The sequence below is a fragment of the Poecile atricapillus genome, chromosome Z (assembly GCF_030490865.1).
Source record: "Poecile atricapillus isolate bPoeAtr1 chromosome Z, bPoeAtr1.hap1, whole genome shotgun sequence".
In the NCBI taxonomy this organism is placed as follows: Eukaryota; Metazoa; Chordata; class Aves; order Passeriformes; family Paridae; genus Poecile; species Poecile atricapillus.
Window position 1 is genome coordinate 93,872,361 of NC_081289.1, and position 26,905 is coordinate 93,899,265.

At 36.3% G+C, this 26,905-nt stretch overlaps 1 protein-coding gene across 1 annotated transcript in view; it reads left to right on the top strand.

Annotated features, from left to right (window-relative positions):
• The first annotated feature begins 220 nt into the window (after positions 1–220).
• LOC131572620 (atrial natriuretic peptide receptor 2-like) overlaps positions 221–26,905 on the top strand; it is a 36,701-nt gene continuing 10,016 nt past the window's right edge. The window contains exons 1-17 of the mRNA XM_058825869.1: positions 221–274; positions 1,296–1,392; positions 4,152–4,284; positions 6,713–6,836; positions 8,818–8,922; positions 9,494–9,596; positions 11,172–11,317; positions 13,892–13,964; positions 16,161–16,308; positions 17,768–17,854; positions 18,129–18,272; positions 19,254–19,375; positions 21,036–21,177; positions 24,030–24,078; positions 24,965–25,069; positions 26,029–26,142; positions 26,809–26,902. Coding sequence (XP_058681852.1) covers positions 221–274; positions 1,296–1,392; positions 4,152–4,284; positions 6,713–6,836; positions 8,818–8,922; positions 9,494–9,596; positions 11,172–11,317; positions 13,892–13,964; positions 16,161–16,308; positions 17,768–17,854; positions 18,129–18,272; positions 19,254–19,375; positions 21,036–21,177; positions 24,030–24,078; positions 24,965–25,069; positions 26,029–26,142; positions 26,809–26,902 — 1,840 coding nt within the window. The remainder of the gene's footprint in view (positions 275–1,295; positions 1,393–4,151; positions 4,285–6,712; positions 6,837–8,817; positions 8,923–9,493; positions 9,597–11,171; positions 11,318–13,891; positions 13,965–16,160; positions 16,309–17,767; positions 17,855–18,128; positions 18,273–19,253; positions 19,376–21,035; positions 21,178–24,029; positions 24,079–24,964; positions 25,070–26,028; positions 26,143–26,808; positions 26,903–26,905) is intronic.

Consider the following 26,905-nt stretch of genomic DNA (forward strand, 5'->3'; position numbering starts at 1 on the left):
CTTTTCAAAGGGTTTCAGCAGAGGTGCAGAGGGGTATTTCCACCCTACACCATGAAGTGGAAGAAGAGGGAAGGAGGAGGCAGAACAGCTGCAGCAGCTGGAGTTGCCAGGATCAGCTTGCCTAGCAACCCCCTTCTTAGGCAAGGGCATCTAATTCAGAAGCAATAGCAACATCAGAAGCATCCCTAACACTTGGTGAGCTGGGTGCACGTTAGGGAGCATGGGAGCTGTCAAATCATCAGCTGTAGAGCTCCGAAGCCTCCTCAGTTTTTTGGTAGGTCTACCTAGATCTGCTTATCAGAACATATTCCTCTGACCTGTGCATACAGAAAGAACTGTATATGGCTTATTACAGTGAAACAGCTATTTGTATTGGGAAGTTGTTGATTTTTATTTTAGTAATGTAGAAACCAAGAGTAGTGGAAAAATCAGTATCAATATCAGTATCTTAGAAAAATCAGTTGTATCATTCTATCTTGTTCCATTCACGTTGTGTTGTGATAAGCAATTGCATGATACAGTAGATGATTATGCTTTAATAATACATAGAAAAAACAATAGCAGATTGTATGTGTAGAAACTATTATATTTTTTTAGAAAAGAGAATAAGCACAGAGTACATTATCATAGAGTATTCTGATCTGTTCATGTACACCCTAAAGTGTATTTTTTAGTACATGACTAATATGATCTGCTATAATGTATTATATATACATATATAGTGTATATTACTTTTGCAGTTCAATCTGTGTGCTATTGTCATGCTGTATTCTACCTACAACAGGCATATGCAATCCTTATTTTATGTGTCATTGTGTATATTAACATTTCTATGGTTAAAATTTGTATTGTGTTATTAAAAGTATAACAAAAAATTACTGGTTAAAATATTTTAGGTATAAAAGACTAAAAGAAACTGAGCAGTTTGGAGTGGGGGGAATGCCATTTTAAAAGCAAACAAAAAAACCCTCTAAATAAATTGTCTCTCTGCATATGGTCCTAGAACCACCTGCTCTTTGTAAAGAACCATTTTGGAAGGGAAAGGTTAGTTAAGTCCCTTATCTGTTTCATGCCAGTTTCATGACAGATCAAAATAACATACTGGTTGTGTTTGTATGGAATTATCTTTCTTCTTTTTTTTCGTCCGGAAGTTGGAGAGGTCAAAATATGCCAACCTATGTTTCTGCATTTTGTTCAATTTCTCTAGAAGGATTATAAATGTAGAAGATAGAGCTCATCCTTTCCCTCTTCTCATGCTGCCTTTTATTGACTTTATTATTTTTTTTTTCTGGCAGGTGATATTAGTGGAGGGGTGGCATGATTTAGATAACAAAGAGTATGACTGTTGGCCCCTGGAAAAGCCAGATGAGTATAACATGCTGGACTGTGGAGGTGAGTGAGTCATAAAGAAAGATGGTTTCTTACTTGGGAAATGGCTGAAACCCCAAAATTGAAGTATTCATTATAATAGTTTACTCATGATGGATATTATCCATGGTGAAATGCTTTTAAATTAGTGAAATCAGAGAAACAAGTGAAAGAAACAACTAAAAGATACTTCAGAGCAATTATTTGCCCAGTATACCTTTGTTTCAATAGAAAAAGTAATAACAACAACTGTATGCATTTGCTCAGAGAGAAACTGAGAACATTTTTCTTCTCATTAGAAAACCAAATGGAACGTAATCCAAACAAAAGTGTACTGTGCTTAATCAGTAAGCCAGTAAGCAAAATCACTGATTCTACCTATCATGCTTTTCCACTTTTCTCAAAACTGTTCCATGAGTACCTAAAAGACCCTCAGACCTTTAACCACTTACTTCTGCCAGTATAAAAAATTTACATGATGAGATAACAACAAAAAAGATAATAACTTTTATGTTGATAATTTTTGAGATGAAAAAGTAATTGAGGAGCAACTGATATGTGGAAAACTCAATTTAAGTATAAGTAAAGTTTCTTGTGGTTATAAAGCAGTAGAACAGTCCCAGAAATGTTTTGGCTTCTCCCTTCTTGGGGATTTTCAAAACCTGACTAGACAAAGGCTAGAGAAACATCCTTGAGATGACCCTGCCTTGAGCAACACAGGCTTGGACCGAATGATTTCTGTAGGTGCCTTCCAAATTCAACTCATCTGTGATATTGTGACTCTGTAACAAATAAATAACTGATGTAAAGGAACACTTTGTTTGTGTTGAAAAAGGTAGGACTGGAGACAGGTGTTCAATAGAGTTTTTAGGAAGAACACTTCAGATGGTGATTCTAATAAAACAGTCCAGGAAATATACTGCTGTGTCACACTCCTAGCTCAATGTTATAGTTAAACATTCTCCAATTAATTCTGTTGGAACAATGAAGTTCAAAGACTTTCTAGATAATTTCAACTAAGACTTTTATCCCTGTATGAATTTTCTATTGGTTTAACATTTAAACAGCTATTTATCACTACAGATGCCTTGTTTAAAGCTATTTTTACTAAGTACAAGGGAAAATAATGTGATTAGGTTGCTTAATTAATGTATACAGTCAGTTTTAGAATGAACTTCAAGCTGTATCCTGCCTTTCTTTGTAGGTTTTCTTTGCCATTTTCTGGGTATTGCTAGAAACAAAGCAAAATGCATATACTGTAGCCTCATTGCTGTGAAATTAACAAAAGATCTTCAAAGATTTTATATGTGGGAGTAACTTCCATTGAAAAGAAGAGTTTAGTTTACCTTTGTGACACCTGTATAAGGAAGTAGAAAGTAATTTTACTGAAATTTGTGCTGACCTTTTGTCTTCATTCTCATGTATTCTTTGAAGCTCAAATCTCTTACCTTTTGGTAGAAATCACACTAGCATTTTTTTAAAAATCTTTGTATTACAGTTTTTCACTTCATGTTGGCAATTAAAACAAATTTTTGCTTTTCAAGGGAGATTGGAAATAAAGAGGTTATTTTACAATTTGCCTAGCTAAATCTGATAGTAAATTAGGGGGTTTCAGTACTGTGCAAGCGAGGAACATACTTGTTAAAACAAGTATGAGTAACAGAAGAGGTCATAACCGAACAACAACAAAAACTCTTGTATTTTTGTGAGATCTCTTGTAAGGCAGGTTTACCAGTCCTCTGCAGAAGGAGTGTAATACTTCATGACAAACTGAGTTACAAAAACTGAGTTGTATTATGTAAGTAATTTGATGTGGTGAAAATTAAAACCTTCATCCAACAATAGACAAAAAGGTAGGTGAGTGCCATGGGAAGATTTTGAGGGGGTTAAGTTTATAGATTTAAACTTCTTCCAACGTTTATCTCACTTCATTCTCAGGCCCAGAGGAGGTAATATGGAATCCCAGGGACAAGAGATATGATGGGGATAATTCATCTTTCCCAGTTTAAATTGTGAAAATGGAACATGAGAGATGTCTGATAGCACTCTTTTCACTGGCCTTTGTTCTAGAAGCCTTATGGTTCTATCACATGAGAATGCATTCTTAAATATGTAATTATTTATATATATAATTTATGTTTCAAAAGTTTAAGGGTTTTGGCTGAATTTTGTGTGTGGTAGAGTTATCTGTTCCTCTTCCATAACAAGGTGTGTCTCAGTGAAAGCAGCTGAGAATTAAGTGCAAAACTGCCGGATCAAAAGAGGGAAGCAAATATGCCAGAACAGGCAGCAATGCCATATTCTGGAAACAAAGTTAGTTTACATAAGATGAGCAGATTTTTCATTGCATTTCTCCAACTGTTTGATCTTTTCTGAGTGTCAGAATTCTTCAATTAATGTGCATTTGTGTTTACCAATACAGCCACTAAAATGCATGACTCTTTTTAGCTCATAAAAACTATACTTGAAGAATACTCAGAGGGTTACACAAAGGGTTGTGATGCACTGGAACAGGCTGCCTGGAAAAGCTGAGGATGCCCTATCCCTGAAAATGTTCAAAGCCAGGTTTGATGGGGCTTTGGGCAGTCTGGTCTATTGGAAGGTATCTCAACCCATGGCAGTGGAGGAGGAACTAGATAATCTTTAATGTGCCTTCCAACCCAAATCCCTCTATGATCCTATGAATAGATGAAAATCGCTATAGAGAAACTTTTACATTTGTATGTATCTGTTAAGTAAAAAAGTATAGCAAATATTCTGACCCATGACTGCATTGTTTCTAGGACTGGAGATGACATGGGTGCAAAGGCCTCCAGAGAAGGCTGTGAGTGGGGAATCCTTCAACGTGACCTATGCAGTCTTTGCTTCAGACAGTTTTTATCAATATGCTGTGCAAAATGGAATCCTTTCCCACAGGTATTACTTCTTATATAAATGCTGTCATGATCATATGAGAATTTTGTTTGTACATATTCAGCGATACATTGGAACAGCCACTCTGGGACTCTTCATTATTCCTTTCATCTTTTGAGATCTCTTATAGCTCTCTTTGCCCTGCTATTTTTCCCTTTGCTCTCAGACCAGCCATCATGACACGTTTGCCTGCTAGGTCAGAGACAAGGAACATCACTACTGTTACAGTGAAATTCTGAACATCGCTTCTTGCCTTCTCTGCACATTTATACAGTTGTCTATACAATTTATAGCTGAAGTTTAAGCATGAGTCACAGGCTCTCTGTATCCTATACTTCAATCATAAGTATGATGCAAGTACAAAACATGGATGTGAAAAAGAGCTAGTCCAGCCCTGAATCCATTTAATTCAGTGAGCAAACTTTCTTGATTTCTGTGGGATTAAAATCACTCCAAAAGCTTGTATGTCAGTTCACACGCTCTGTTGGTGATTATGGACATCAGCAGTTAGAGAGTATGTAAGGGGGCAAGTCCAGATCTACAGACCTGGATCTTTAAATCCAGGGGTAATACACTCTGATTTCACACTTTTGTCTGTAAGTAGCAATTCTCCATCCCTATCTAGGAACATCTAGGACAGAGGAGCCCCACTTTCCATGCTGTTGTGTAAGAGATGTTTGTGGAACATTTTTCTCTGCCTGAGAATTGTTCAAATTATAAAAGCTGTTATCCAGAGTTATTTTATTTTATATTGAAAGATGATCCATAATCAATTTGCAACCACAAAAATTTGAATTTTTTTTTGTCATCTACATAGTATGTTTAAAAACTGTTTAAAATTTGTTTATCACATTTTTCTGAAATTTATGGCTACTAATAGTTCTGAGAACTTAACCATGAAGCAAGTTTTTCCACTGCTTGACATGAATCTGATTTTGCTAGTGTTCCCTGGGAGACCCACTCACTCAAATCAGTAAGGAATTTGGAAAAGTCTGCTTTTTGTGTACTTATACATACCTTGAACATGGAGACAAATGGCAGATATTTTTAAAGAGAGATAAATCTATGCTGCAGTTTTTCAAAGGAATCAAATTTGCACCTCATTTTGACTAGAAGGTTATCTGTTTGACACTAAAGGTTATAGTCGCTGACCCAAATATACCTGAGGCTGGCAAGTCAGTGTATGGGCATCAGTGTAATTGGGTGAAGTCATAGTGAAGATATTGAATGAAAAATATGTAATACCATACAAATTTTGAAAACGAGCCCTAAAGAAAAGTACATGATGGAATTAGACACGAACTTAATTAAGTATTTTTCTTAATTTCCAGCATGAACTCAAAGGCTAATAAATTTTAATATTTTATCTGTTTCGATTTTTTGGAGATTGACATGTTTGCTTATCTCATATTTCAAATATGTCTATGCCCTTATAAATCTTGCCATGAGTACAATTTATGTTAACCTATTCCTTTGTGGTTTTGTTTATTTGTCATAATAAACACAGTTTTCTCATAAAAAACCAAAGCCTACTGTCTTAGACCCACTCATTATTGGATAATTCTTCTTTCATTAGGAACAAGCCAAAATATAAATCCTGTGTTCTGGAATTGTTTTATAAAGATCCAACACAAGTACATAACATTTCAGCTGAACTGCAATTGATTCTGGCTGTATCTGAGTAAATCATGTTTGCAGAAAATAATTTTATCTTACAGCCAAATTTATTTGGGTGATAATAAATCAAGTAAAATTACCTAAATTACCCTGAAAGTGTAACTGAGGAAACAGTGTTGCATCACACATTTCGAGATGAATACATTAATCTTTCAGGAATAGGTTTTCAAAAGTTGTTTTGCAGAACAGTCCGTTCAAAAAGTCGACTCTAAATTTGTGGCTTGGGGAATCATATCTGATGTTATCATCCATTTTACTTATTTTCCTTGGCAATTTAGATTGTGGAGCAAAGACTGGAGCTAAATAGTCTGTATGAATTGCATGCATAGATGAAGGTTTATGACTGAAAACATTGAGACAGGAAGTAGCCAGGGACACATGTATCTTAGAGTGGAAATAGAATAACAGTGTCTTTATCTGTGCCAGATGAAGTAGTGCCAAGTAATCCCATCTGGTCATGAAGTCAGGCTGGAAAGAGAAGTGGAGGTTGGTCCCTGCTTGCAGCACAGTATCTCCTAGAAGTCTCTAGTGCGTGGTTAGAGGTCCAGTTGACAACAATCTTCAGTGCTCCAAGAGCATTTGAACCAAAAGACAAATGAAAGAAAGAAACAGTTAAACAGTGTTTACTTCACCCCATATATTTTTGCTACTAATTTCTCTGTGCAGGATAAAGAACAAGCTGTCATGTGTTTGTTGCAATTTTTGTAAATGAGGAATGGATGTAAAAGTTTTTCTCTCTCTCCTTCTTGCTTAGCAATGCTACTGCTGCAAAGGAATTCTGTGAGGATCATGAATGTCCTGCCAGATGGAAAGATGCAAATGGGGATAACTGCTGTGTCTACCATGCCAATGTTCATTCCTGTCCTTTGGCCTTCATGGTTAGTGTGATGGTGCAGCATCATGTGCTCTGTTCTTGCTACTGGACGAGGCATCATTGTCATACGCTGGTTCAAGTTTATAAAGTATTTCTGTGATTCCAATTAGACCAAATTTATATAGTTCATTGTATGTTCACAAATTGTGGTTCACTAGAATCATGGTGGCAATGTCTGTCAGTTTTAGATTTTTTTATTTTTTTTTTTTCCACTGGATGCTGTGGTTGGGAGGCAGTATTCAGAATCTCTCATTAGTGGGACCAGTTTCATTCATCTGAGTTTACCTGACTTGGACCACTTCACAGCCAACAGAGAAAGAAAAATAGATCACTGCATTCTAAAACAAGCAGGGAAAAGTTTTAGTTGGAGGTGTTCCAGTCTCTCTGTTTTATAGAGAGACTGAATAATTTGCTTGGATTACTGGAGTTGAGGGGAGTGAGTATCACCACTTGGGACTTGAACTGAAGCCTATATACCCATGTCCTGAGATGGAATGATTTTTCTTCATTGTGTCAGAGCAAAAAAAGGGAATCCAAATACAGGATAACAGACTTTGTTCATGCAGTGAAGGCAAGATCCATTCTTAGCCTGTCTGCTTGGCCTGTCCCTCTTTGAATGACTCCTTAAAGTTTTCATTCTAAAAATACTGTTTGGAACAATTTTTTTTTTTATCTGTGAGGCAAGCCTTACCCTGCATAAGAACTTTCATGCAGCTGCCCAGTTTTTCTACTTTCACATTCTTGGTGACCAAAGGTGGTGTAACAGGAAGCCTAGCCTACCACTCATCTTGCAGCTGTTTCACATACCCTTCTGTGTGAAAGTCTAATGACTCCACAACAGCTCTAACTTGCTTCTTGGCAATCTGTTCTTAAGGGCTTGTTTATTAATAATTCCCTGAAGGCCTTAGCTGGCACCAGGACTTTGGTTTAAAAGAGGAATCCCTGATGGCACCATTACATCAAAATTTTTGTCTAGAACCATAGTAAAAAACTTCAACATCCCCCTGCTGTGGTGACCTCTCTATTATTTCTATTTTCATGATTAGTTCTGCTTGAAATTATGGTGTGGAAATGGAAAAAGCATGTTCACCAGCATGCATCATTTGATTTCTTCATAATACTCTAAATGTTAGAGTTTCTGCTTAAAGGAACTGAGCTTTTGACTGTCATACAGTTGAATATCACTGCATAATATTGAACATACACTTCAAAGTAAATTTTTTCCATTATTTGAGAGGAGTTTGGGTTTTCATTGGTTTTTTGGGTTTTTTTCAGCATCATGTGTTCGAAAATATTTTATTTTGGTTGATTTGCTCCATTTCTTTTGACTTGGTCTATTATTTACTCTCCTTTGAAAGAACTGTCTGAAGAATTATGTGGAGTTAGAAGATAGGCTTAATCCTTTCAGGTAAACAAAAAATGATACGATCTTTGGACAGCCAAAATTAGTCCTCTGTGTTTGCTGTTGTAGGAGGCTTGAGAAATGCTCTGCAAACAGGCCCTGAAGCAGTGCCTCCCTTCCTCGTTAAAGAAAAAAGAAGAAAACCTGTAGTATCAACCACTTGATACAGCAGCTGTTGTAGTCAACAACTACAACTGAAGTATAGTTGTACTGTACTTCAGTACAACCCCTTGAGAAAAATAATAAAAGTAGAATATGTTTCTGGTTCTGGTTCTAGCACAGCAAATCCAAAAAAGTGAACCAGCTTCATAAGATCACTCATTCTATGAGTACACTACAGAGGCTCATGCTTTAAGAAATAACAATGTATGTGAGAACTTAACTGAATATAGGAACAATTACTTCTCTGTTATTTTGTCACAGAACCGTGTTGCTTGTGCTTTGGCAATTTGATAGCTTTGGTTATGAAACAGAACTTTATTTACTGTTAGAGAACATAAATAATTTTGAGAAAGTAAAAGAGGAGGAGCTAGGACTTTCATTGTGTTCTGGTATACTGACATGACCAATATGTCTACTAAAGGCTAAAGGAGGAATATGTGGTCCGTGGATCCCAGATGACGGCCAGATATTTACTCACACATTGTCTACTGCTGGCAAAATGAGCCAAAGAAACTGGACTGCCAAGGTAAAGTCTATTTATTGCATATAGGATTTGCTGATTTGCTCTTTTTGGAGCTTGCTAGTAATTTAATGCAGTTCATTAACATATTTCTCATGTCATTTATGTTTATGTATTATTATCTGAGTTATGCATATAGCTGAGTACTGTCAATTCCCAACTGACTTGATTTGGACGTATCACCCTTACACCTTAGGTGGTAATGGAAGGAGTGGGGATGGGAGGAAAATGAATAGCATAATCTGTCCATTTGAGGTCCACATTAACAATACATTTCACTCCTGACTGGACTTTGATGGAGGTTCATATGACCATTAGGGAACTTCTACCTAAAGAAATAGCATGAAAGCCTACATGGCAGGATGCACAGGGCTGATAGCCCTAACTGGTGAGTAGAAGACACACCAGGAAGGGAATCAGACCAGTCTTTCTCACAAGAGCTGTCTCTCCTGATTTGATTTGAAAAACACGCACAAATTCTTCTGAAGGATACCACAGTCGGTCAGTTCTTGTTATAAAAGCCTAGTGTATGCAAATGAAGTTTTGGTGCTTTCTGGTTTGTTTACTTGTTTTTCAGGTTGTTCTAGTTCATGTGGGTGTGACTTCTCTCATTGCACACATCAGAGTTGGGAGAATCCAAGCTGCTCTGGAAGCAAAAACCACAGTCCTTCCTGCAGTAGGTATGATGTAAAATGAAAATGTGAGTTAATTGCTTATTGACTGCAAATCTCAGTGCTTTCTTCATTTGTGCATAGTTAACAAGAGCAAAAGCAATTCCTACCCCAGCCCACCTTTGAAAATACACAAATGTCTTCCTGAAATTCTTCTTCACATAACATGAAGTCTGAAAAAGTGTTTGAGCTTCTAACAGTTGTATTAATCTAGAACAATAGAAGGCCACTCTTGTCAAATAAGTAAGTCAAGTACCATGACCAATGGCTTTAGGTACTACAAGGCTTGTCTGCAGTTCATGGGAATGTGAGAATATTCTTCCAGCTAGTGTTCTGAGGATCCGGACACTTTTCCTCTGAAGGGAAGCAGACTAGTCTTAAACATATAGGAAAGGTAGAAATCCATATTGATTCCCATGTTCACATTGAAAATTGCTCCCAAGGGCATCAGTCTTTCATTCTCTTGAGTGTAAGAGTATAGGAGGAAAGCACAAAACACTGTAGCAATTCTCTTAGTGATGTAAAATTTTAAAAGTGGACTTGTTTAATAAATTAAATACACAACCTGAAGAAAGTTATTGAATAAAACAAAAGTAGCATCACAATACTCTTGTTAGCTACTCTTCTGGAAGTGTGAGAATATATTTCCTAATGTTACGGGAAAAGAAGAGAAAAAAAAACACAAAGCAACTTGAATGTGAATAGAAGTATTTATCTATAGAATTTTCAACTCATTTCAAAACAACTGCAGCTGAATTTTCCAGGAAATTTACAATATATTTGACATGAAATTTTAAAAATGCAGCTCTACCCCTGAGGCAGAAAGTGACTTCTGTTATTATCTTCGTATTATACTGGAATTAATGAGGCTGAAACAGAATTATTACTGAGCAGTAGCATTTTTTTGGGTTTTTTTTTTTTATTAAAAAAAATTACATAATGACAGAATAATACCTTCAGCTCACCTCTCAAGTCTGAAGTACAGCATAATATTAGTTTAGTCACAGAGGTAAAATTGAAAGACGACTCAAGACATGGGAGAAGGACTTCTGTTATTTAAGACTTTTGTTTTAAATTACATCTAATATTGCTGATAATTTATATAAGACCTTGGAGTAAAGTAAAGAAAATACTTGAAGTGTGGGTTGCAAGGTTTCTTTCTGCAGTCCCTAGTGTCTTCTGTTGCTTCTGAGGAAGTGTCCCTGGCTTCTGGGGATCACAAGTGCTGAATTAAATACAAAGAATGCAAAAGAAAATGCCAGCCTTGAAGAACTTTGAGTTTTAGAAAAAAAAAAGTATGGATAATGAGAAACACAATAGTGATGAAGTGATTTATACACAAAACATGTCAAAAGCTTAGATGTAATTAACATTTAACCTGATCAAAGAAAACCTGTATTACTTCAGCAATTCAGATTGTTCTTTAAGTTGCTGGGATGGCATCTCTGAATTCTTCAAAATTTATTCTCTCTGGGACTCTGAGGTTACACAGGTCAAGAACCATATGATTAAATCTCAATACAATCTTGTGGATGGATGAAACTGCCTTAAAATTTTCTGATACGTGTTTTGTTTTCTAATCAGTCTGTGGAGATGGTTTTTGTGAGGAAGAGGAAGACTGCTCTATCTGTCCAGCAGACTGTGGGGAATGCCCTCTTTCTGTTGATGTTAGGATAGCAATTGCCTTACCAATATGTTTAGTCTCCACTGGTTTCATCTTGACAGTCATGGTAAGTTTTTATTTCCTTTCTCTTCCATGATTTTATTAGACAGAGTGGAGCTCTCTCTTAGTAGAGGGATATATTTTCTTCTGCCTCCAGCACCATTGTTCATGGAAAAAAGCAGAAAGAAGGGAAACAACTTTCAAAGCTTCCTTATGAGGGAAGCCACATTATATTAGGAAGTTTTGTCCTGTAAAAGAGAAGATTGAGGTGGAATGTAACACAGGGATGGGTAGATTATGGTAAAGAAAAAAAAGATTTTCCACAACATGGGGTGTAGGGAATGCCAACAAAGTAAGAATACTTTTCACTTGCAATAAAACTCTGTTATGAAATAAACCATTTCAAAACATTATGAAGGCCAGAATTATAAAAGATTTCAAAAACAAATTAGGTAAATTCATTAAGGGATTAGGTCCACAAGAGGCCATTAAATCTCTGAGTCCAAACAGAGCTTTAAAAGCAATGCATTCAAGTTGCGATATTCTCAAAAGAATCATGGGGAGAGGATATTTTTTTTTTCTGTTTTGGCTAGCTGATTTTTTTAATAGGTTCATTCTTTTAGTGTAACAACCAGCTTGGTTTAATTCAAAGTGATTAATTTTTCATAATAGTTATCAATTATTATAGCAGATTTAGGAAGGAAAAAAACAAAAAGGGAATGAGGAGAGAGGAGTATATCAATACTGGAGAAGTAGTTTTGGGTGTCTTTGAATGAAAATGCCTGTATAAAGAGAGAACGATATTATGGCTTATTACTTAAGAGTGCTTCTGGGAAAGAGGGTCTACATTCCTTATATGTCTGCATCTTGAAAAAAATGCATTTGTGCGTTTCATAACAGAGGTTTAGCAGGTGAATATGGTAGTTGTAGAGTCATTGTGTCACAGTGTTGACTATGTTCATAATGGGTAGTTTACTTAGATCTTGGCTTATATAAAATCCTCTAAAACTATAGGCTCTTTTGTCCTCAGAGATCCCTTCTCTTTCCATCTTATGCTGCAGTTGCAGTGAGGATCTGAGGAAGGCAGCTGCATAGAGAGGGAATGAGTAGGAAAAAGCTGATGGTCCACAAATTGAGGTTCTAAGGGAGGCCTGAATCCCATTATATTTGTCTGTCTTTCTGTGCCTCACTGTGTGACTTTTTGAGTTTGGAACAGAAGCACAGTTGAAAGCTATTTGAGCATTCGTAATCCACAAGGAAGTTGTGACAATGAGTTTATAGCAACTGTCCAGTAAATACACATGATCTGATAGAAATATGCAGTTGGACAGATAAGTTCAGATAGTTTTTTTTTTTAGAAAATGCATTGGAGATTCTTGGCCTTGCATATGTTTATTTAAAGTTCTTGTAGCAAAATTAGTCTATTATTTCTGCTGTTTTTCTGGAGGCTGGGAGTAATTTGGTTTTTTCCCCTTCTTTCATTTCTGTAGACATGTTCCTGCTTTCTTCAATAGCAGCATCATGGGGTTTTTAAGTTTTATTGGTTTTACTGTAAGAAGATAGGAAAGATTATTTTATCTGGTTCAGGAATTGATATAATGTAAAAGGAACCACCAGGGAAACTAATGCCTTCTATAATGCTTCAAGCAGTGGAAAGGATTCCACTATCAGTGCCAAAAGAAGCAAGCCTAGTATTCACTTCTTGCTAACATGTCATTGTACATTGCAAGATAAACTGTAGGTTTCTTTCCTCAGAAGCCCTTTGAAATAAGTGGGATGACTTAATTTTGATTCAGTGAGCTCTATATTTGTCATAATTTCAAGCAATGTAGCAACACAATCTCTATAACCTGTTCCTTGTCCATTATCTGGGCTTTTGTTACCCCTTTCAATGAATGCATCATACCTAATATTAAATTTCTTACTTTAGAGAATGGTATAATGATGGTAAAATGCTGCTTTGATTTCACATTTTGGCATTGACTGCAGTCATAACAACTGTATAATTTAATCTGTTGCTCATTTGAAAACATGTATTTACACTTTGTAAATGCTAGCTTCATATGTCAGCTCTACTAAAAATCAGCTATTAGCTTAATGCCTTCTTTACAAAGTAGTCACAGAATCCCTGCCTAATATTCTTTATGATAGAGTATTTGACATAATATGCCTAATTTGTAGGTCATGGGCTAATTCTATTCCAAGATATAAGTTACATTGCTTATTATCTTGGGATTGGGATGAAGTGTGTTCTTGTCATGTGTTTACATAACACAGGGCACTTCCATGAGATGAGATTATTTAAACTCCTCATCTGATCTCCAGGCTGAAATGTAAATGCATAAATGTTGACGAATGTTGACAATGATGGAGAGTTTGTAGACAATGCAAAATATGACATGTAATTAGTTCTGGAATATAGCCTGTACAGTTTTTAGTATATTTATTAGATGCTGTTTTCTTCTAAGCCTGATATTAATACTTCTGGTTCTGATGTTACTGTAAAACATATGCTGGATGTTTACACTTCAGATTTAATTTGGCTACTTCTACGTTTTCATATTTTATAAAAATAATCTCTGATTCAAGGCCTTCAAAGACAGGAGGGTTACATTAGGATTGAATTTTTTTACTTTTGTAGTGGTTTCAATATCAGAAACAAAAGATGCTTTGGGATGAAAGCTGGATTATAGACTTCAGTTGCATCAAACAAGGTTAGTAACTTGTAATTTAATAACTGTAACCAGTTTCCTTATTAATTTTGAGAAATAATCCCAATTGTTCATATTTTAAGGGTCTTGCAAAAACTGAAGCCATTTTTGAAAGACATATCCAGTATTTCATCCCTGTAACCTCTGTGGGCTGCTCACTCATATTTTTGTTTATCAAACTTTTAGATCACAAACTTATTTTAAATAGTTGCCTTCTTTTTATTTATGTTGATTTGTTAATTGAACAGGCAAACCTAACCCAAAATAAACAGGTAAGATCTGAAGCTGGATGAAACAAATTGCGTCAGTGGATAGACCTTTCTGTATAATTGATCTCACTAAGTTGCCCTGGAATTGCACAAATATATTGAGAGATATAGCACTGTCTTAATTTCTCTCAGTATATGCTGAGTGTCGCAGACTCGTTACAAAAAGTGATAAATTTTGACCAGAGGTTTTGAGGGTTTTTTTCTATTTTATCTTCTCGTTATAAAATATGATTTAATTTGTTCTAATTAAAAAAGTTAAGAATAAATTCAGGTGTTATTATATGATTTATTATGCTGTACTTAAGATACATATAAATGATTTACTTTGCTGTTCCTTGATTTAGCATTCAGAAGGAAAACAATACCTAGATCCTCAGATCTAGGGTAAATCGATGGAAGTCTGCTATGCTGATTGTACACACTCTCGTTTTCTGTCTCTAGAACAGAAGAATTTCTAGGAGAAATTGCTAGGCAGATGTCTACTTTGGGTGTCCAGCATTGATATGTTCTTGTGATAATATATAGTAGAGATACTTTCAGCCTTAGACTTGAACATTAATGTCTTTTGATAGGATATCCTTGTTGTTGTAAATAAGAGATTTTGGCTTAGAAATTATTTTGATTTCCGGAACCAAAATTAATTTCAATCCAGATTTGTGAGAACAGAAATGGAGAAAAGTGTTTTTCAATACAGCAAAAACTAATTTGCAAAATTTTCAGCTGATAGTAAATTAGAAAATGCCATAAGCATCACATGCGAGGGGTAGCAGTGGAAAGAGACTGAGGGAAATTAGTAACATCATAAAAAAATAACAAATTAAAATTACTTTGAAAACTCCAAGATGAAAGATGTAACTTTCTTAGAAAAAGAGCCTGCAAAGCAGCAATACTGTTTAAGAGTATTGCTCTAAAAGTGATGATTAGCAACTTAATGAGGATTGATAACATTATAAGGTCACAACAGTATGTCTTCTCTGTATAGAGTTATTCAGAGCTACCCACAGTAGCCTGAAATGCACAGGTACTAAATGAAAACACATCTGCAGTGCTGTACCCAGGGTATGTAGCACTCAGTATGAAAAATTAGCCTTATTTTTTTAAGGTAACTTTGTTTTTTGGTGTATTGCACCATATTGAGAGATATATATGCAGTCTTAGTCTCAAAGCTATCTCAGGGATCTGTAATGTATTTCTGGAAAGAATGCTGGTGAAAGCTTCAAATGTCAATGCAATTTTGAACTGCATATGGATAATACTATGGTGTGGGAACATGGCAGTCCTGATTCAAGGTGAGGTGTTGAACTTCCTCAGCAAGATATTTCTAAGAGGGAGAGTTGAGAGGTCTCAGCAGTTCTGATACTAATTGGCTAAATCTGGATTTTAATTGGAGATTATGACATGATATGTAGTTCATTAAATTTGTTTTGAATTTGTCCATTTTTTTACTGTGAGCTGGTCAACTGATATTAAAAAATGTACATTGAAAATCAGTGGGATTTTTTTCCTCCTACTGTATTGTTGCTCTTCTCTGACTTCTCTCTGGTGTCAGAATCACTTCCCACATTCCTGTACTTTACAGTCTTCTAGGAGCTCCAAATAGACTTGTTAAAATACGGCACAGGGTTTACTCTCCTTCCCTGGGTTCTGTCCTCAGCTTTTAGAAAGCCCTAGCAGAAAGGGCTAATATCTCAAGAGCACAGAAATGAAAATTGCATAAAATCCTGAGGATTAGTGAGAAGTATCTCTGGCAATGAATCATCTTTGAAATTTTTTTACTTTTTATGCAGCAGTCACACAGCTTTCTCTCTTAACAAGAGCAGATGAGATGCAAAGATTTTGAGAATTCTCTATATTTGTTTGCCTTTGGAGTCTCCACCTGTGCATAAATAAGGACCACTGTGTGCCTTTTCTCATCCCACATCCCATTTAGATTGCATTATGCAGACAGCAACAGGAAGCATGATGAGTGCTCCCCCAGCACTCAGTGGCTCCAACATCAGTTGTGTTACTGCTCTGAGCTCCTGCACAACAGCTGCCAACATGTCCAGAAGGAAATATTTCACCCAGACGGGGAGATAGTAAGTCAATATACTACTCATTTATTGCAGTATCTACTGTTTTAGTTTCACCTTGATTTCTGGTTCTTGCCACTTTACATTGATAGGCAGCAAAAAACCTTGAATTTATCTTATTAGGCCAAATCTGGTATGTTAAGGTCATCATCTGACTTCTGTACCATATACTGGCTGTGGAGTATTTTACATGCCAGGCTTCTGGTTTGGTAGTCATTTCTCCTTTTCTCTTAGAGTCTTGTTAAAAGATTGTTGGTACATAAGATGTCCTGCATGTGTTTATGAATGGCCCTTGCTGTTCAAATGCATCTCAAACCAAGACTTTTATAAAACCCTTTTTTCTAAAATGCAGGCAGAGCAAACTAGGTTCTTTGCTCCATAGAAGGGCATCGTCTACAGTAGCACATTAGAAATCTTGTCCTTTAACCAGCTGACACAACTCAAGGTTCAGAGCATATCACCTCTGAATCAAATTATAAAGGTGCATATCATGTAACTATAAGGATAAATGTTATATCCTGCCATGCAAAAAGCAACTTTTCCCATAGAAATGATAAAATTAGGAGGTAGGAGCAGGACACATGCAAAGCTAGAAGCTGTACTTATCATTTGAATACACAGGGAAGGATCTATGCTTTGCAGGATAAAGAAGCTTACTTGGGATCATTGGCTGAGAGAGAAAGTGCCTTCAGCATAGCTTGTGGAAAATCACAGCCACTTCATTGATGAAATACTGTGTTCAGCATTGATCTTTTTTTCTGAACTCTTTCTGAATGGTGGCATTTTCATCATCATCATCATCACCTTCCTTGCATGACTCAAAGTCAAAAACATTTATAGGTGGTGAAAAATGTAAGAATGGGGCATTCAGTCTCATTGGTGAAGCACCTACAACTGCTATGCTAGACACCCAATGCTCTCTATTTATATGGTGGACATCACTAAAATTCCTGCAGGTATCTTCACTGAATTCCTTTACTCTGAAAAGGAAAATTGCCTTGCTCTCTATCAAATTCAGCTACTTCTTTGCTGAGAATGCTCAACCCCATGAAAACAAAAATATGTTAAATGCCAGTGAAGGATCTGCAGAACAGTAGCCAGAAGTAATGGATAGCTAGGAGGTGGTTATATGTGTTTCTCTAGCTCTGACATTTTCTTTGCTGTTACTCCATCATCAAACTGCCCCAACTGACTCTAACACTCACATTCCAAATGTTGTCCACAGATCGGGATTGATTGAATATAATCACTAATGTTCCTTTATCAAAAGAAACTTCTGTTTCTTATCCTGTCCCTTGTCTTAGATTCAGATTTACAACTACATATAAACATGCTTACATTCTCTGCCTCATCTCTACGGATACAAAGATGTTCCCCATTACAAAATATATGCAGCCCATTTTTGTAGTATTGCTGGATTCTGAAGTGGCCCTAAGACTGTTAACAGCATTTCATTCTGTTTCAGTGATGGTAGAACAGTGGCCATAAAGAAAATAATGAAGAAGGCATTCACACTGTCTAAAACCATACGTAAAGAGGTAAAGCAAGTGAGGTAAGAAGTGAAATCTAAGAACTGTATGTTGTTCCATTTGTACACTAATTTTTTAGGGCTTAAAATCTTTCCAAATGTAACTGTAAATTCGTATTTCTTTTTCTTTCAAACTTTGCTTGAAAGGGAGCAAAGATCAAAATTTACTTATGTCTGTTTTACTTTTTCTCTACATTGTGAAACAAGGCACATTTTCATTTTCCAGTTGTGCTAAAAAATCAGGAGGGGACATATGTGAAAATTATTGTTGTGCTGTGATTTTTGTTGATTTTCATAGGGAACTTGACCATCCCAATCTCTGCAAATTCATTGGCGGTTGTATAGAAGTTCCAAATGTTGCTATTGTCACAGAGTACTGCCCCAAAGGCAGCCTGAGTGATGTGCTCCTCAGTGAAGATATTCCTTTAAACTGGGGTTTCAGGTAAAAAAATCCAGCTTTTGAAAAGCTAAATGACATAGACTGTGCTATATGCTGTTTAAGACTAAACCTTAATTTTAGAAGTTCTTGTCTAGACAGGCCTGTAGAGGGGAGGGAGGGAGGGAGGGAGGGAGGGAGGGAGGGAGGGAGGGAGGGAGGGAGGGAGGGAGGGAGGGAGGGAGGGAGGGAGGGAGGGAGGGAGGGAGGGAGGGAGGGAGGGAGGGAGGGAGGGAGGGAGGGAGGGAGGGAGGGAGGGAGGGAGGGAGGGAGGGAGGGAGGAAATTTGAATATGCATACTCAATCCAACTTATCTTTTGAGTGTTTTGAGAAATCATATGTTTAGTGCTTGAAATGCTAAGCCAATGACTTTTCAGCTCTTTCTCTAGTTATACTGCAAAACTATTTGAAAACCCTTTCTTCCCATAGAACTTTACTTCGCTCCCAAATGGTTATGTTAGGTATCCCTAGTTAACTAAAATCCACTGCATCTTTGTTTGTGAAGTCATACTGGTGAAATTGTTAGCATACCTGCAAGTGGTTTATTATTCTTACTAATACAAGAAATGAGCTTACACTGTCAATGAAACTTTCACAAAGGCAGTGATACTGTTTTTTGAGATCGATCTTCTTGACATGTCCTTTCTGCTTCTGCTGTATGCTTGCCTTCAGCAAAGAAAAATGCTTTTCAGGAAGGAAACCTTCCAAATAAAGCAAGAAAGATAATAAAATTGTTTCACTTGTAAACATGTGAAAGCACTCCCAAGGATACAAAAGTACTGACAATTTCTAGAAGAAACTTTACTGTCTTGGCCTGTGAGCCCAGGGAGATATGGGTTTTCAAACAGTCACCTTAAGTGTTTTGGAAAAATGAATATAGGGACACAAATTGAAAAAAAACCCCATATTTTCTGTAAACTTCAGTAGGCTTTGGAGCCATTCTTGAATGAAAGTGGAAATACTAGCTCACTGATTTTTGACTTTCAGGTTTTCTTTTGCTACTGATATTGCTCAAGGAATGGCCTATCTCCACCACCACAAAATGTATCATGGACGGTTGAAGTCTAATAACTGTGTGATAGATGACCGGTGGGTTTGTAAAATTGCAGGTAAAGAGAAAGCTAGAAAAAATTTTCAAAACTGCCCAGCTAAACCCCTTATTATAAATTTTACATTCTTCCCAAGTGGTTTCATGTTGACATTTCATGTGGAATTGCTGACTGTACCAGACTTCACCAGCAATGCCTTGTGCTGAAGCAAGTTTCATGTTGCATTATCAAGTCAAGTCATTTAGTACTTGTCAAAGATGCACATTTCAGGTCCCACAAATTATTCAGTCTATCAACATCTGAGCAGAAACTCTACCTCATTCTCTGTTTTGATAGACAGAAACCTGAGGCATGGACAATGGTGTAAAAAGATGTAGTAATAATGCTGACTGATTGGTAAGCACAAGGTAGTTTAATGGAGACTTGGTAGAAATGGTAGTTTAAAGCAGACTCAACTCAGAGCTTTTAAGTCCTGTTCACAGTGTTGAATTGTATTCTCCCAGAGATGGTGCTACAGGTCAGGTCTACTCTTGGTACAGGAAGACAGCCTTTGGGAACAGGAAATCCACTGGCGAGTCTAGTTTGGTTTGCAGCTGCCAAAGGGAATTGAGGCAGTGATCATCTCTTCTACTTTTTGCCCAGAGTAGTCACAATACTCTCTAACCCATAGCTCTTTCTAAAAGCAGCAGCAGCAGATTTGTTTTTTGGTGGTACTATGACTAAGGCTCCTACACAGGGCCAGGCTTGGTTCTTCAACTCCTCAGTATCCTTTTGATTTTAAAACTCTGCTTGGAGCCTGTTGTGGAGAAAAAACATAAAAATTAGACATAGTTGAATAAAATCAACTACCTCACCTTAGCATAGCTTCTTTCAATTAAATAGGATATCTGTGAATTCATTAAAAAATTCTGTTTTGATTCTGTTCTGTGTCAAACAGTAGTGTTTTCAAATCTTCATGGTTTATCTGGAAGCAATAATGTCAAACAAACATCATAAATAACAAATGTGGGAGCTATTATAAAAAATGTTCTCTACATAAAGATTCAGTCCCTAGGAACATCTTAATTAGAGGTCACTTCAGATAAAACCAGATGTCTGCATCCAGCCTTTGCATACAATCAGAAGAGTACTGTTTACGTAAGAAAGAAAACAGAACTCAGTTGTTTTTTTTCTCCTTCCTGATTCTGAGTCATATGCTAAGAATTCCTTCTATATTAGGCTAGAAGTATAGATGGAAAGATGTTTCACATCTATGCTGCCTTTGTTCTGATGCTAGTGGTGTTCAAGTAACGCCCACCATCTGATTTTCAGTTGTTAGTCTGTCTAACTAGTAATTAGTTGAGCAACCTGCCACCAGAGATAAGGATCAAGGGACAAAGTAGAAAAGAAACCTGTATTTACATGCTAACTCTTGCACTGTGTTGAGACTATTATATGAAAATAATTTGATAAAATTGTAAAATAATTCTGATTGCAATGGATCACATAGTTCAGTTTCCCTATTCTAGTTCATTCTTGCCCAAATATTTTGCTTTCAAGATGCTACATTTTCAATAATTTATGGGGGCAAGACCATCCAAACACCACTATTTCTAGACTAAGATGTGTATTTAGAATAGGGAAAATTAAATTCTTTAGACTAGCTGTGTTACTGTCTACTACTGCACGTTTCAGGGAAGTATCCACTGAACAGTTTCCTTCCTGTTTTCTTCCATTTTAGATTATGGCTTGCAGTCATACAGAAAAGAAGATACTCCTGATGGATCAAGTTTATCCCAGCAGCCTTTGATACAGATTTACACAGCTCCTGAAATACGTACTCTTTCAGATTTTGAACCCAACTCTATGGCAGATGTCTACAGGTAACTAAGTTTTCCTGATCTGGCTTTTAGTAATCTTGAGTATTCTTTAACTGCAGTTAGGCTTGCTGTAATTCTGTTGTCATTCCAGGTATATATTTGATTGTATTTTTAAAAGGATTGGAATATAGAACTGGAATCTGGAATATAGAATAGCATAGATATCACAGGATCTTCCCTTTCAAGTTACATAATCAAATACTGAATTCACTGACATTATTTAAAAGCAGAGTTGGCCAAATGATCTATAGGGAGTCACTTGACTGGTAAGATGAAAAGGCATAAAGATCTGCTGCTATCTAATTATCCTTGTTGCTGTTGTTGTTATGAAAAGTAGATTATTTTCAACAACAGTAATACTTTAAAAGTTAATAGCATCGATGTTCTAGAATGTCATAATGCACATATGCATCCTATAATTCTATAACTCAATGTCAATACAATTATTTGGGGGCATTTACATGGTGACAATATTTGGTTTACAGAGGAAATATAAAGAGAAGGGAAAAAAATGGATGCACTAGCAAATAATTTCATTCCTTTCCTTTTGAAAGCATTTATAGAAGATCGCTTTCCAGTGGCTTTCCCTACCAGTGGTGGATTGTTTCTATCCAGCCACTTTTCAGATAAGTGGGAGCGCAATTGTAAACAAATGTCTGCATATAAAATGTACTCGAATATCATTAATTTTTATCTATTCTAACAGATTAACTGAGCAGGAATTTGAAGTCTCAGTAGTATATCTGCCTATAGGCTTCAATATGCCCTTAGAATTTGTTCCAAAACTGCTCAGCTAAGGAATTTTGGGTTGTGTTGGTATTTCTGTCTACTGTCATTTGTCCATGTCGCTCTGTACTTTTTCAACATGAAGTAGTCTTTGAAAGAGCTCTGCTCCAACTAAACAATAATTTTCGGATTGTCTTATGCATTTCAGTTTACCATTGCCCTGCAGCCAAAATGCATCCCAGAAAATGTTTCCTTGACTTGTTCTCACTTTGCTCCTGTTCTGGATAGATATCATTATTTGACTTTGCAGGCAACTTTGCCTCCTCATGGCATTTCTTGCCAAGGGTTTCCCCTTTTAATAGTCCTAATATCTGATTTGCTTCTCATATCATATATGTCTACAATGAACTTTTGACAGATTCAGTGAATGCTTCCTGGATTTATCTTGCTGTCCCACCCACATCTCTGCAAAATCCACATCTTCTTTTGTGGCACTGCAGGTATTAATTTATTGGTTAAAGAAAAGGTAAAAGCAGTGAGAGATAACACCAAAAAAGGGAGAACATGCAGGCGGGGAAGATAGAGAAGTACCCTGTGTGATTGAAAGGGTTGTCTTCTTATCTGGGCTGTTCTTTCAGAATTTGCACTTTAACAAATTTTGTGACTGATGATTTAAGCAGGAGGTAAGCCTTCCTGATACATGTATTTGGCCTCACTGGCCAGGCAGCACTGATTCAATCTTAAAATCCTCAGTTTTTATCCGTGCAAAAATTCCATTAATATTCCTGAAAGTGAGGCCCAAATAAAAAATGAGTAGAAACTGCAGGAGTGGGACTTGTAATTTAGTGTGCTCTTACAGATGAATCACTTGCTTTTAAAGTTCTCTAGGCAAAGTGTTGGTCAGATGGGAAAGCTAAAATGGAAATGAGAGCAGGAGCTGAACGTAGCTTCTGTTTTGAGCTAAAGAGGCTGTTTCAAGTCACAGTTTCTCCAACACTGGTTCTTCATGATTTGTAATCGTCATATGAATTTCACTATCCACAATGGATAGTGAATTTCATTGGGCAGTGCGGCTGAAGATGAATTAAACCAATACTGCTTTATCAGACTTACTATCATCGAATTATTATCCTTGAAAATCTGTTTCAGCTTTGCTGCCTCACCAGGATAGATTCTGCTTACTCCTACCAAATCATCACAAAATTAATACAAAAATCTCTTTAGATTAATTTCTAAATTATTCATCATGTTTTATATGTATTATTTTATTTTCCAGTGGTGGTCCACAAGTAGGCTGAAAGACAGATAAACATATCCTCTTATCAACAGAATGTCTTACAAAGCAGTGCAACCATTAGCAACACAATAGATTGAAAACCAGTATTCTCCAAAAAAGTAAATGTTACCAAGCTAAGAGGCATGCAGGGGTAAATTATTGCACAGTTTCACTATATAAAGAGGCATCTTTATCCAGCCTGTTGGCTTGCTTCTAAGAGGCCTCTGCTCTGAAAGATATCCAATGAGTTCAGAAAAAAGACTAAATTCTCTGTTTTTACTGTCTTTTTCCGTTCTTCATCCTTGATGAATGTATTTGACCTTAGTTCAACTGAGGAAGATAATGACCATGAAAGTATAATTCAGAAGAAACAAGCAGAAAAATATATCTCCTCTGGACACACAGACTTTATGGAGATTTTCTAGAACAGTGATCTTTTCAGTGGCTGAAAAAAAGCTACTCCTCCTACTGGTGATTCTGATGAACCTGCTCCTGACCCCTGATTGGAGCAAAAATCCGAACTCTGTGTTTAACTGGTAGGAATCACGTACATAAACCTGCACATATCACCTTGGATTCCATTAATTCTTACAGTAAAAATTGCTTTGCTCTCCCTCAAACTCGAACATCTCTGGTACTTACAATCATGAGAGGGAAATGCTATGAAACATTCAGTAACAGACCTCTGAAAACACAAAGTAGTAAGAAGTAGCAGTACCATTGCTGTCATTCTTTTTGAGATACTGGGCTTTCAGTCATAGAATGGGGAAGAAAAAGAAATGATGAGAAGAAGAAATCACTGACTCAATTAACTGTTATTGCATTAAGATTTTTCTTCATTTTTATTCTGCAGTTATGCCATCATTTTACTAGAAATTGCCACAAGAAGTGACCCTCTGACAGTAAGTAAATATGAACTATCTGTAGAATATGACAGCTTTGTTTCTGCTTCTGCTGATGATACAAACCATAATTTGAGCTACTGCACCTTTGAGTTACTTTTTGAGCTTATGAATACCAGTTCAGTTCCCATGGAACTGAAACTTCAGAGCTTTGCAGAAGAGCGTATGATAAAAATAATGTAGCTCCAAAACTGCCTTTTGATTAGTTTTGTGAGGCATACTGGCTAGGTGGATGCAGGGAGAATGTATGTATTAATATCTTCCTTTTTCTTCTGCTTCTTCCTTTTCCTGTAATTTACAGGCCCTTTAGTGGAATCTTAGTGATAAGAATAACCTAGAAAAACAAATTAGCTGCTCTCCATAATGAAAATGTCTGTTTTCCATGTGTCTTTTGATCACTGCTAAATAGCAAACACAAAAGAAATGCACCTTGAAATTGAAAGCAGATGGTCTGGATGTATAACCATGTTCTCTCTGAAATAATTTGCTTAACAAGAATTGTAACAATGAAGACTTGAAACTACCATTTTTCCAGTTCTCACAGTTTGTGAGAATAGACTAATATAGTCCCTGTGGTCTCTTAAAAGTTTCCCGATATCTTGCCAGGTATTTGTTTGTTTCAAAAGTTATGTCATATAAACATTGAGATTAAAGCCTGTGAGCCATGAAAAAGCTTTTAGACAAGTTGACCCATTTTAGACTGGGTTATAGTTGGTTTTTTTTATCCTTTCTTCTCCCTTGTGCTCTTATGTAAAAAAAAAGCTGACTTAGAAGTGATAGGGAAGATGTTATAAACGTGATGATGATAATAGTAATATATTTTCAGTGGCTGGCAGGAGAACCATAACACTTGTTTCAATATTGTTCTGAAACATTTTTTCTCTAGAAAGATGATGTGCATTCAGCTGAATGTTCTTGGTGCCTACCTTTGGCAGAATTAATTTCAGGAAAAGCTGAGAATTCTTGCCCGTGTCCCACAGATTATGTAGAGGTGAGTAAAATACAATACTGTGTATAAAAATCATTTATTGAAGTGAATTTACAACACGTCATAGAAGTTTTATGGCAATATTACCTTTGATAACTATAAATAACCCAGAAATCAAGAAGTATACCTCAAACAAGGCAAAATGATAATATTTAAAATCTATAATAAAAAAACCTGTCATTGTGACAGTGAAAGATTCAGTTGCCCCCTCCAGCTGCCAGTGTAATAGATTATGTTTTTAATATCCAATCGTTAATTTTTGTGCCATTTCATTTTATTATAAAGTGTTGAATTCCATACATATTTTATGTTAGTAATATCTAGCTTACTGACAGAGGGATTTCACATAATGAAGTCTGTCTTAGGCAAATTATGAGTTTGGTTTGTTTCTTATGCAACAAGTCTTTCTCTTCAGTAGCCTCAATAAAGTACATCCCCTCCTAGTTTAATTAAATCAGAACAAGATGGGGTCATCCTCATTTCAGTTTAACTGCTATATAATTCACCTTTGCTGGTTTGTAGCAACATAAATGTAAAAGTACTTCTCCTTAGTAGCACAGGCTTTTAATCAGAAAGATTAAAAGATTATAACATTCTTAAGGGGTTCTTTAGCTCTTAATCCTTTGTGAAATTTGTATACAGACTAGTCCTCTGAAAACAGTATGTGACTCCAACAGCACAACAGCACGAGACGAGAGCTTAAGCAGTGTTCAGCAGAAGGAATGTGTATCTCTTACTCATGATTTCCCACAGCAGCATTTTCATGAGCTGGTATCTTTCATCCAGCAAGAACCTGTACAACTCCAGAAGATTCAGTACAGCTCTAATGTTTTTCACCAGCTGCAGACAGAGCTCCACACAGCCAGTTGGCACCAAGGAAACAGACGCATTAACTTAAGATACTGCTTGTGCTTGGAATAATAATGGCTGTTTGCTTTTCTCACTTTCTTTCCCTTCTGCAGTTAATTGAAAGGTGCAGAAAAAGTAATCCATCTCAAAGGCCTACATTTGAGCAAGTCAAGAAAACACTGTACAAGATGAATCCTGTTAGCCCTGTTGACATGATGATGACTCTGGTAAATTTAGATCTTTAATCCAATCCAATCTGCTCACTTTCAGTAACTTCTACCTCTATCCTTAGGGTTGTTTTTCTTTTTTATCTTATTGTCTTTGTTTGGTGAAGAAATCCACAGTTACTTGTTCAGTTCTTTTGGGTTAACTGTCGCTGTAGTTCTGCTTGAAACCCAGCTTTCGTCCTCATTCAGTTTTTTAACTTTCTCAGCTTCTTCAGGGTTGAACAATTTTTTTTGTCTGTCAAATGTTGCTTGCAAACTGTATTCCTCATTTCCTGTGACTCAGTAGTTTATGAAAGAGCATCGTGACCTTTTGATAAAAGATTGAGATTTAGATACCTTTTGTTTTGTTAAGATTTTGTCTGCAGGTTGCTCTCTGCGTTGCATTTGACCCCTATAGTTTGCATGAAATTTGAAAAGCTGAAATTGCCTCCTGCTGTCTTGTCTGTAAGCAACAACCTTGAGTCTAGATTCATAAATTTACTTAAGGAGAAATCTGATCTTTGGATTTTGTAAAAAAGTGTCAAGCGTCTTAGACCTGTCCCCTTTTTTATGTCTGAATGTTTTCAAAACAGAATCATTCAAATACTTAAATCCTATCCAACTAGGCATCTGTTTCAGTTAAAAGATGAATTTTTGAAAAATTTTGGAAAATTCTCTGTTATTTAGATGGAGAAATACAACAAACATCTGGAGATACTAGTTTCTGAGAGAACTCAGGATTTAATGCATGAAAAACAGAAGACTGATCGTCTGTTGTACAGTA